General features: G+C 34.7%; 1 protein-coding gene across 1 annotated transcript; it reads right to left on the bottom strand.

Annotated features, from left to right (window-relative positions):
- Positions 1–1,237: 1,237 nt before the first annotated feature.
- On the bottom strand, positions 1,238–6,293 carry LOC120071868 (Leucine-rich repeat protein kinase family protein). The gene is made up of 11 exons (XM_039024278.2): positions 5,513–6,293; positions 5,280–5,412; positions 5,106–5,177; positions 4,659–4,802; positions 4,289–4,360; positions 4,071–4,130; positions 3,860–3,960; positions 3,623–3,754; positions 3,171–3,518; positions 2,183–2,562; positions 1,238–1,985 (listed from the first exon to the last, which is right to left on the bottom strand). Exons 1-11 carry the CDS (start codon positions 5,595–5,597, stop codon positions 1,590–1,592), a joined length of 1,923 nt encoding a protein of 640 aa, XP_038880206.1. The 5' UTR covers positions 5,598–6,293; the 3' UTR covers positions 1,238–1,589.
- Positions 6,294–11,994: the final 5,701 nt, after the last annotated feature.

Below are 11,994 nucleotides of genomic sequence, written 5' to 3' on the forward strand. Positions count from 1 at the left end.
AAAAACTACACAATGGTACAGAACCAAGCAAAGAGAAGTTCCACCACTTCTAACTATAGATAAATAAGTTATAGTTTTCACTTGCAGGTTGCACTAGATTGTTGGATGAGAGTTGAGAGTTGAAACGGTTGTTTAGGTTAGGAAGGAAAAGTTAAAGCAAGCAAAGGGAATAGTTTTGAAAAATTCTCGTCAAAAGATTTAGGATTTCTTCATCATACTTTCATTTTCTCGTATTAAATTCTTAGTCAAAATTTAAAAGTAGAAACAAGTACTTAAACTATTTTTTAAGTTTCCAAAACTTGGCTTGAATTTTAAAAATATTTCTCAAAAGTCAAAAGTAGACAATAAAACAAATCAATGGATAGAAGTAGTATTTATAAACTTAATTACCAAAAACAATAAACATGATTTGTCATCAATCGGGGGGCCTAAGTAATCTCATCTTGTTTTCACCTTTTGAGTCATCTTTCAAAGAATTCCTGAAACAAAATTTTTCTGATGGTTAGTGTGAGATTTTTGGCACAAGTATACATCGGCTACACAGAAGTTACTGGTTGAGAGGCTGACCAAATCTCCAGTATGGTGCTAGGCCTAACACGCACAAATGTGTAAGTCAATACTTAGATTGTAGTAGTGTCAAGGTAAGTTACAAAAGTGGTGCATACCTCGATGGTACATACGTTTCCTCACCGTTACTTGGTTAGTTAGTACCCAACTCAATAAGTCGTGCCTGTCGTATGTGTTTGGTGTCACTTCTTAGCTCGCCTGCAATGATCTCATCGGTGGGAGGAAGGGGCCATTGAGATTGACAATTGACAAATAAAAATAACAACAAAAAAGAATTAAAAAAATAGGCTTATCTAAGTTACTAACAAGTAAGAACAACATAGGTTTCTGTATCCATTATACATAGACAATTAGAGAGATTAAGACAAAGAAAGGAGATAGAAAAGGACTTCATTGATTTGAGGGTTCAGGATCAGGAGACCTTGCCGACAGTTCCCTTTCAAGAAGAAACCTTCGTCGGTCAAGTTGAATAAGACACCCTTTTCTTTTCTTTTCTTTTCTTTTTGTATTTTACAGTCACAGATTCTCATTACTCACTACAGCCAGTAAAAGTATTGGGAATGCTATAAAAGAAGAAACTGAAAAGAGAAGCGCGTGACACTGAAAAGAAATTGATCTCTCGGAGCTCACAACTCAAAAACATCGACCCCACAAATTCACAGAACAGCAATGAAATCAAAAACCCATTTCTTACAATTAAGAGAAGTTTGTCAAAATCATTCCTTTGAATAGTTTCACTCTGTTCTGTTTATCTAATAAGCCTCTAGCCCTATACAAGCTTTGTCTTGCCTTTCCTTCCCCTCCTTTCTACTGTTATAGAATGGCACCATTTCAAGAAGACCAAACGGATATCATATATTTACATGTCCAACCAGAATATTGACAGAGAAAAAAGAAAGAAAGAAAAGGTACACAAAGTTTATGAAACCAACATTGAAGCCCCATCTTTTCTCCTTTGATTTTGGCTACGTAAAGAATTGAAGCAATGAATTATAAGATTCCCTTTTTTCAAACTTTCTTCACTATCTCGGACCGGAGAGTTCCATGGCATAGGAGTCTAGAGATCGCTCGTCGTCATCGTCGTCCATTGTCAAACTTAACATGCTTGAATGATCTCGTTCATTACCATTATTCTTCATTGCATTTGTGGGGTTGTATGTACCTTTGCAGCTGTTCCGTGAATGAAAAAGGTTGACATTTAAGTCATTATGAGTGTGGGTAGCAGCCCATTTCTCTACAAGCCCATCCCCTTCGAGCATTCGAACCACCTCCGACATCTTGGGACGATGAGCAGGTAAATACTGAGTGCAAAGAAGAGCCACTTGCAACATTTCCCCAACTTCAATCTGATCATAGTTGTTGCCTAGCTCTCTGTCCACAAGCAGTTCCACTTTCTTTTCCTGTTGTATCTTTTTCACCTGCCACAAAAATTTTCCCCTTTTAGCCCCATCAATAGCCAATTTAAATATCTCAATGAAAAAATTTCCATGCTCTATTACCAATAGGAAATCATTATAGCATCAAAAGCAGCGACCATTGATGTTAGCCTTCAATCATTGATGAAGTCAAACTAGCTATGATGGCTTTTAGATTTTAGTTAAAGAGTAAGCCTTACCCACTCAAGCATGGCGCCTTTTTGGTTAATTGTTTTCCCAAATTCAAGAGCTCTCATTCCAGTAATTAGCTCTATCAAAAGAATGCCAAACCCAAACACATCAGTTTTCTCAGAAGATTGGCCAGTTGAAAGATACTCTGGAGCGATGTGCCCAACGGTGCCACGAACAGCAGTGGTCACATGAGAATCAGCATGGTCAAGAAGCTTTGCAAGTCCAAAATCACCGACTACAGCTTCGCAGTAGTCATCTAGAAGCACATTGGCAGCCTTCACATCTCTATGGATTATCTTAGGATCACATTGCTCGTGGAGGTACAGCAGACCTCTTGCAGCTCCAATTGCTATTCTCTTCCTTGTGTTCCAGTCCAAGGCTGGTTTACCTGTATTATTCAAATGAGCATGTTACTGTTTTTCCAAGATGAGGGTGAGCCTAAGCCATTGATGAAGATATAAGGAAAAGTCTATAAAATATTATCCAAAATAAGTATCTGTCTGTGTTAACGGCAGTTAAAGATTTGTTAGGCATTTTCTAACAAAAAACATAACATGTTTTCAATTTAAAATGATTTTCCAGCTTCATCAAGATAATGGTATCTTTTGTTTGGTGGTATCTTGTTCCCCATCTAGATAGTTCTTTCTATATATTCAGGTGAGAGAGAAAAAAATTAAAGTTGACCCAGAAAGTGGTCCTGAAATTGTCTAGATAGGGATGTTTGAGTTGGAGAAAATGATGTTGTTTGGTAATGTCCAATGAGAAACTACTTTGGTTCAAGAAAAAAGTAAATCACAGTCAACCTTATTCTAAGGATCGTTTCAACCTGCAAAGATTCAGATTTTTTAATGACGTACTCATAACTTGTGGGGTCCATCAAGACCAAACCATGACAGATACTGCAGTATATTCACAAGGAGTGATTTAAGTTTTTTCCCCCTAAACCATATATTGACAATGAAGAAAGTAGTCACAGCAAAGTAAACAGAGACAAACCTCTGAGCCTGGAAGCTACACTGCCATTTGACATGTATGGGTACACCAAGAGCCTCTCGTGAGATGTAGCACAATAACCAATTAATCGAAGCAAATTACGATGAACAGCTAGGCTAATCATCTCCAACTCTGTGCGAAACTGAGACTCTCCAGTAGTACCTGTGACATCTTTTAGCCGTTTGACTGCCACCATAGTCCCATCTCCTAGCTTTCCCTTGTACACATTACCAAACCCTCCAGCCCCAAGTATATTTTTGGAACTAAAATGGTCTGTTGCTAATTGGAGCTCTTTGAAAGTGAAGTTTCTCAGATTGCCTAAGCGCACAAGCCCAACTTCATGATTGTGAACTACAAAATTCAAGCTTTAATTCAAGGGTCTGTTTATAGAAAAAATAAATAAATAAATAAATAAAATTCAGAGTCTAGCAAAATGGAGGCTTGGTAACACTGACCATTGATGTCTAAGATGGTTTTGGTCTTCTGATTTCTTCTGCGCCAAAGAATTCCAAATGCTAACAGAATTAGAAAAGCACAGCTGAGGCTGACCCCAAGTGCCACTGCTATTCTTTTGGATCTAAGTCTTCCTAATATTTATGAATTAAGAGAGCATAAAAGTCACTTCACAAGTCACACCCAATAAAGAAACAGAGTTTGGTTTTTAAGGGGAGAGAATAAGTAACACCAGTTACCAGGGGATGATTCTAGAGAGAAAGAAAGAGGAACAGCGTTGGCTGAGCCAGAGCAACCTTCATTAGGACTACTTCCACATATCATAGGATTTCCCACCACACTGGAGTATTAACAGAAACCAAAACCAAAATTAAAACAAATCATTCAACAAAGTGTGGAGGGGGAGAGAGATAGAGACAGAGAGGCATGGTTGTGAGTCAATAGTCTTACTTGAATGTTCTGGCTGGAAACACGGGCACTGGTCCACTGAGATTGTTAAAAGACAAGTCCCTGCAAGATCCAAGTAATAACATAAACAGAAACCCAGATTTAAATATTAAAAACAATTGTTAGAACTTCAGAAAAGTCGTGGGGAGAAGGCAAAGTTTCTAATAGTGAAGACAAAGAAAGACAGGCGAAAGAAAACAAACAAAATAATGAATACTCACAAGAAAGCAAGCTGGGGGATTTTGGCCAAAGACAAGGGAAAAGGCCCGGACAAGCTATTATTGTTCAGCCTCCTACTCATTACAAGACAAAATAACAAAGTGCAAGTTATTTTAATTAATAACAGAAAAGAGCAATCAGACAAGCAGCAATTTATGCTTCAACTTCATGGTTTCTAAGAACAATTGAGAATAAAGAGCATCAAATAACTTCAAACAGTCTACCATCAAAATTTTAAATTTCATGAGAGTCGTACATGTAAAATGATGAAATCTCCGTAGAAAATGTGAAAATTCTGAGAATTTTTTTTTTCCTCCTCCATGTTCTAGGAAACCAACAGATAATACAGGGGGAAAATTTTGAAATACTTACAGGTATCGTAGACCGTTAAGCTGAGCAAAAGATGCTGGTATTGGGCCAGAGAACCGGTTGTTTGAGAGATCTAATGTTTGAAGCAACGGCAGAGTTCCAAGTTCAACGGGAATTGGACCAGAAATGTTGTTATTCTGCAGCAGCCTTCAAATTTGGATAAGAAATAAAACAGTGAGAAAGACAAAACGAAACTTAGTCAATCCATGATGAGCCATGTTTTTGGAGTAGTTGTCTTATCATATTCCAGTTAATCTGATTTTGTTGTTGTGAAAACATTGTAGATGGGAAAACATATTGATCTTCGATTAAACAGGGCAAAGAAGATCACACATCCAACCAACACAAATTCAAAACTCCAAAAAAATTGCACATCGCGTGCTTCAAGAACAGCAGGAAAACAAAACTTAAGTGGGTTTTTAAACTAATCAAAATAGTCGGATCTCTTACACTTGGCGAAGATTCGTGAGATTCCCAATCGCCCCAGACAAGCTTCCGGAAAGAGACTGACTCGGAGCTCCTCTGTAAAAACAAAACCCAGAAGTTAAAGGCACCTGAAAATTTCTCAACACTGAAAAATGGAAACCCAAAAAAGAAATTTATAAAAAAAAAAAAAGAACTCACAATCCTATAACAAGATTCTCAGGGGAGCAGGTGATCATTGCCCAACTACAAGGGTCCACAGAGTCCTCATCCCAATTACTGAGAACACCGTGCGGATCATTCAATGCCGTCTTCACATTAATCAGAGCTTCCACTGCAGAAAAGAAACAACCCCAATAAACAGAGACACATATTAAGAAAGTTTCAGAATGGAAATTAGTAGCTAAACTACAAGATGAAGCTTTATTTATTACCTTCAGGGTTGCGAGGTTCATAAGAAAGGCAAGGGAAGGCAAAAGAGAGAATGATGAAGCAACAGAGAAGTTTAGGAAGAAGCATGGCTGGGAAGAAATGCAGAAAAAAGAAAAAGCAGAAGACAATATTGCCTTCAAGAGCGTGAAATTGCAAAAGCCATTTCAATGCGACCACTCTGTTTTTTGTGTCTCTCTGATTAGCTCTTTTTCCATAGCAGCTCTGAGGTATTTCTTTCACAGTTCTCCCTTTTCAGTCACCCACTGCACGCCCCACCACCCATAATACTCACTCACTAACCTTACCAAAAGTTTAAATGAATACAAATACGGAGTGAGAAAAACAGAGACAGAGAAGAGAGAGAAAGACTCTGCTTTTTTTCTTTTCTTTTCTTTTTTTGTAAATGGAGATTGAGAGAGAGAGAGAGAGGGATGCGTATCAGCTGGGTGATACGAGTTGTCAGTGCAGAAGAAATTGAGAGGGACGTTGAGTGAGTGAGATTGTACTGCTGCTGCCAAGCCGGAAGAACAAAATTCAATAATCTTTTGAATATGGGTTTGGTTTGGTTTCAGGGAAACGCATGGTGAGGATGATGAATCTCCATTTTTTATTATTCAGACTCAATACCCAAAAATGGAACTCCTTTTTCTTCTTCTTCTTCTCCCATTTCAAAACATTCCACTGTTTCAACTTACTGGTTTTATGCACTTCCTCTCTCAACAGTTTTTACTTTTTAGTACAATTTCGTTGATGCCCCTTTTTAACATATTGCAATTCTTATTTGCCTTCCAACCAATTTATTCCTACATTATTATACTTCCATCTCCCCCCCCCCTCTTTTGTCTTGTTAGTGATTTTTTTGGAAAATTTTTTATAATTAATGTAACTTAAATATATGCGTTTGATTTATCAATTATTACACTTGTTTGAATTTATAGTCTATCAATTTAGATCATAAACGTGAACAAATGTATAGTTTTATTCTTGGTTCACTTTATGCTAATTCACTCCCTGATTAATAATAATTATTATGTAAAAATCTTTATAACTTCATTGGTTTCAAGAAAACAAAGGTCTAGCTAAAATAATTTTCACTGATGGATAAATTAAACCTTGGATAACTTTTCTAAAATTTATAAAAAAAAAATTAATGTAGCTCTAATGTCCTTTTATCTAATTTTTTATTAGTTTCATATTATAAACGCATTTTATAATTTAATTTACAGGTTAAAAATCTTTTTTTAACGATATTTTGAGTAAAAACTAATTATATAGAATAAATATGAGGTCCAAACTTAGAAGTGTTGTAATCCTTTGAAATGAATGCATGTACATCGCACCTGCTATGGTGGTTGCTAAAGCTCCACGTGAACCCGAAATAGGCCATGGAGAAATCGAGCACTTCCTCGACCTAACTTGTTGAGACTAGAGCGTGTGGAATTTCTGACTTTTTATAGAGAATTTGATCCAGTAACCAAAGGTCTATGATTAATCGATATTGTACATCATTTAGTTATTGTTATTCTTTTTTTAATAGCGGGTCACATGTACAGGACCAATTGGGACATTGATCGTGGTATAAAAGAGATTTGAGAGGTTCATAAACGCCCATTTACAGATAGTTTTTTACAATTTGAGATTAAGATTACAACATTGAAATGCAATTTGATAAATTAAAAGTTTAGAGTTGAAATTAATACAATGTGGGAAGTTTATTGTGAAAATTGATTTGTTTTTTTTAAATAGTATTAAATATTCGAGTTATATTATCCATTAAAATAATACCAAATATTTTATAGAATTGAATTAAAAGGGGGAAGTCTTGTCTTGTCCCATGTAAACTGTTTTTGTGTAAAAATTTCATTTTTCTAAGACTACTAACCAATAGTGTGTATTTGAAACACTCTAAAGTGGACTAAAAAGAATTCTTTTTTAAATGGGTAGTATTTTATTAAATTTATAAAGAAAGATTAAAAGAATACTTTTGACCAGTTAAAAGGGTCATTTCAAATTTTCACTAATCAAAAGTGATTTGAAAAAATCTAAATTAGATATATAAGAAAAGTACTTTTAGAGAAAGTATTTTACGAATTTTCTTTTGAATGGTCTAATCTAAAAATCCATTTATAAAAAGGTAGGTTGAAGAAATACTTACCTCTACGTAAGAGACCTTGTTTTACATTTAATTAACTGACCAAAAATTAGTCCAAGGAGTTTGAAAGTAATAAAGAAAAATATCTTTTTAATCTATAAATTTGGGTAAAGTTCTTTAGTTTTTAAATTTTACAATGTTACAGTTTTAGTCATTTAAGTTTTTATTTTGATTTCAATTTAGTCACAATCTTACTTTTTTAAAAAAAAAAAATAAATTGAGTTTTGTTTCAGTTGGATCACTAAGTTTCAATATTTACATTTTTAACTTAAGTTAAAGGCTTATTTTCAGTTATTATCATTAATGTTTAGTAATTAAATATAAAATAACTATGAAATGGAATTTTAAAATTAATTTTAATAATGATGAAAAGTAGCAAAACTTAATTAGAGTAATTATAGATTTTAATATTAAAGACGGAAAGTGGATGTTCAGTAAAAATTTGTTGTAAAAAGTATAAATCTTGAAATCTATAGATCAAATTGAAACAAAATTCAAATTTCAAAAAGTAAAATTTATTTTGAAATCGAATGACTAAATTGAAATTTAAATATTATGAATGTAATATTTTAAAATCTAGGATATAATTAGAAATTACACTCAAAACTTATGAACCGAAGGTATTTTTTCAAGAGGAAAGTTGGTAAGGATATTATATACCTAGCCTTTCTTTACACATGGCTGACTTTGTGTTTGATAACTGAAATTGTATGGGATTTTGTGGTCATGTTTTTGTTTGCTTTACCACGCACTCCATAAAATGAAGGGGATAATAGTCAACTCCACACTTGCTTTTTATCATTACTGTTTTTAGAATATCTCATCTACTTACCATCTCTAGAGAAGGTAGAAGTACCTTGATTGTTTTGCTATGATGATCAAATTGGCTCAATTTATAAAATATGTTACTCACGAGTTACATATTATACTTTAGATAGATGACGTTATGATTTAATATATAGAAGGTTCTAGTTAAAGTTCAACAAAACACTTTTGAGACAAGAGTTTCAATTCATTTCCCTTATTTTTCAATATCAATCGCCTATCTTCACTATTGTATGCAAAAGATAAATAAAAAAATATTACGTAATTGGTAATTAAAGAATACAAAAAATATAAAAAGTAAGTAGAGAAGATCGACACACAGATTTACGTGGTTCACTAACGGTGTGTTACTACGTCCACGGGACAGAGGGAGAACGGTATTATTTGAGAGAATGTTTTATGAATACACAAAAAAAAAAAAAAAAAGCCTCTAAGAGTTAGAGAGTTTATATAGTGCACTACTTTAAACCCTATGGTCATAATCATAAATAACTACTTTAAACCCCATACTTGGTTGTTCGAAGCGCCAACAAATAAATTCAAGACATTTCAACAAATCTCCACCTTGACTTGAATTCTCTTCCAGATAGTAGATGTATCAGATGCAATATAAATCAACATTGTCAAACATACCCAGACTTCTCCCTCATGCCTCAAAATATCCTACAAAGAGAATCACTAACAATTCAAAACATTCAGTAAGTCCAAACAATGTGAAACTTGCCTTGTGGAACCGGTTTGGTGAACATATCAACAGGGTTATCAGCAGTACCAATTTTCATCACTTTAACTCTCTACTCACCTCTTAAAAAGTGATATCTATCATCGATGTGCTTAGTTTTTTCATGATGAACTTGATCCTTGGCTAGGCATATTGCACTCAAACTATCACAATATAAAATAGTTTGGTCATGATGCAAACCAAGATCACCAATTAACCCCCTCAGCCATATTCCCTCTTTAGCAGTCAAGGACATATACTCTGCTTCAGTAGTAGACAAAGTAACTGTAGGCTGTAAGGTCGCCTTCCAACTAACAATAGAACCACCTAGAGTGAACACATAGCCGTTCATAAACCTTCTACTGTCAACATCTCCAGCATAGTCAGAACCAGAATAATCAGTCACCAAACACTTTATGTCATTCCCATAAACGAGACTGACATCAGAAATACCTCTAAGGTAACGAAAAATCCTTTTAACAACTTGCTAATGCTCCTTCCCAAGTTGACCCATGAACCTGCTGACAACACTAACAACATGGGCAAGATCAGACCTAGTACAGACCATAGCATACATCAAACTTCTCACTGTACTAGCATAAGGAACTCGAGACATGTACTCCTTCTCAACTTCAGACTGTGGTGAAAGCACAGATGACAAACGAGCATTTGTAGCACTGGGAGTATCTATAGACTTAGCTGATGACATACTAAACCTGGACAATATTTTCTAAATATATCTTTTCGTGATAAGAAGAGCTTATTCCTATATTTATCCCTATAAATCTCTATACCCAAAATTTTCTAAACAACACCTAAATCCTTCATATTACACTCAGCACTGAGAAACTGAGAATATTCTTCAATTTCAGAATGTCTGACTTAGACTTTGCAGCTATGCGCATATCATCTACATATAAAAGTAGATAAATCATCGAACCATCATCAACTTTGTTGTGATATACACAACAATCATATGGACTCCTCTTATAGCCTAGTTCAACTATATAGCTGTCAAATCGTTTGTACCACTGCCATGGAAACTACTTTAGCCCATACAAATTTTTCTTTAACTTGCAAATATAATCTTCTTTACTTGGACACTGGAACCCATCTGGCTGGGTCATATAAATCTCTTCCTCTAACTTTCCATATAAGAAAGTTGTCTTCACATCTAGTTGCTCAAGTTCCAAATTCTGATGTGCTACTATAGCTAGTAACACCTTGATAGAAGTATGCCTGACTACTGGTGAGAAGATCTCATTATAATCAACATCTTCCCTCTGTATAAACCCTTTAGCAACAACTCGAGCTTTATATTAAATGTCCTCTGAAAATGATATTCCCTCCTTTTTCTTGAAGACCCATTTACAAGTGACAATTTTTCTCTCCTTAGGTCGTTTAACTAATTCCCAAGTCTGATTTTTGTCAAGAGATTCCATCTCATCCCCCTTAGCAGCAAGCCATTAAGCAGACTCACTACATGACATAACTTCTTTATAGGTGGATGGCTCATTAGGATCCACCTCTTCAGTAATCTGCAGTGCAAAAGTAACCATATCTTCAAAATCATACCTCACAGGAGGTCCAACACCAACTCTTTTAGCTCTGTCACAAGCAATACTCGGTTGATCTACTTGTGAGCTAGAATTCTCAGGCAAAACAACTTCTGATATTTCAGGCACATTAGTTTATGGTTGCACATCAGTTTCTGTAGTAACATGTTGATCTTCTCCACCTTAGTGTTGTAATTCATTCACAGCTGAAGTGAATTGCATATCCACCTATTTATCAACACTAATACTTTCTTTCACATAAGTAGACGTCAAAAAAGGCTTCACAGTTGAGTTAAGCATAGAATTTTCATCAAATATCACGCATAGAATTTTCATCAAATATCACATTCCTACTAAGTATAACTCTATTCTCGGAAGATGACCAGATTCTATATCCCTTAACTTCGTCCCTAAAACCCACAAATGTATACTTTTTAGCTGTCAGTTCTAATTTACCCTCATTAACATGATAGTAGACAATACAACCAAAAACTCTTAATAAAGAATAATCTGCAGGCTTACCAGACCACACCTCGTAAGGTGTTTTATAATCAATAGTTGTGTGAGGTCCACAATTAATCAGATAACATGATGTATTTACTACTTCTGCCCAAAATCTTCTGGCCAATCTTGCATTAGAGAGCATACATCTTGCTCTCTCCAACAACGTTTAATTCATATATTATGCAACCCCATTTTACTGTGAAGTATCCCTGACAGTGTGATGGCGAACAATCCCCTCAACTTTATAGAATTCACTAAGGGACAGTTGCAAATATAGACATTAGATCAAAAGTATTAGCAGATATAACACAATGTAAAAAAATTATAAATATGACAAAATTTAAATAGTCTATCAGCGATAGACCATATTATTGGTAGGGGTCTATCAGTGATAGACCATATCATTGATAAGAGTCTATCAACGATAAAAATTTATCACTGATAGACTTGTCTATATTTGCAATTTTTTTATAAATGATGTTATACACTTGGTTATTATTCCTAAAAATACTACCAATTGTAATTACCCATTCATTAAATCTAGATCCATAGAATTCCAAACTATTATCAGTTCGCAATCTTTTAATCTTCTTCCTAGTTTGATTTTCAATCAATATCTTCCACTGTTGAAATTATCGAAAGCTTCACTTTTATGTTCATCACAAAAACCCAAGTCATTCTTGAGTAATAATCAATTGTAGACATAAAATACATGTTGCCTCCAAT

This window comes from Benincasa hispida, chromosome 2, assembly GCF_027475165.1.
Source record: "Benincasa hispida cultivar pf3 chromosome 2, pf3_genome.v1.1, whole genome shotgun sequence".
NCBI classification, from domain to species: domain Eukaryota; kingdom Viridiplantae; phylum Streptophyta; class Magnoliopsida; order Cucurbitales; family Cucurbitaceae; genus Benincasa; species Benincasa hispida.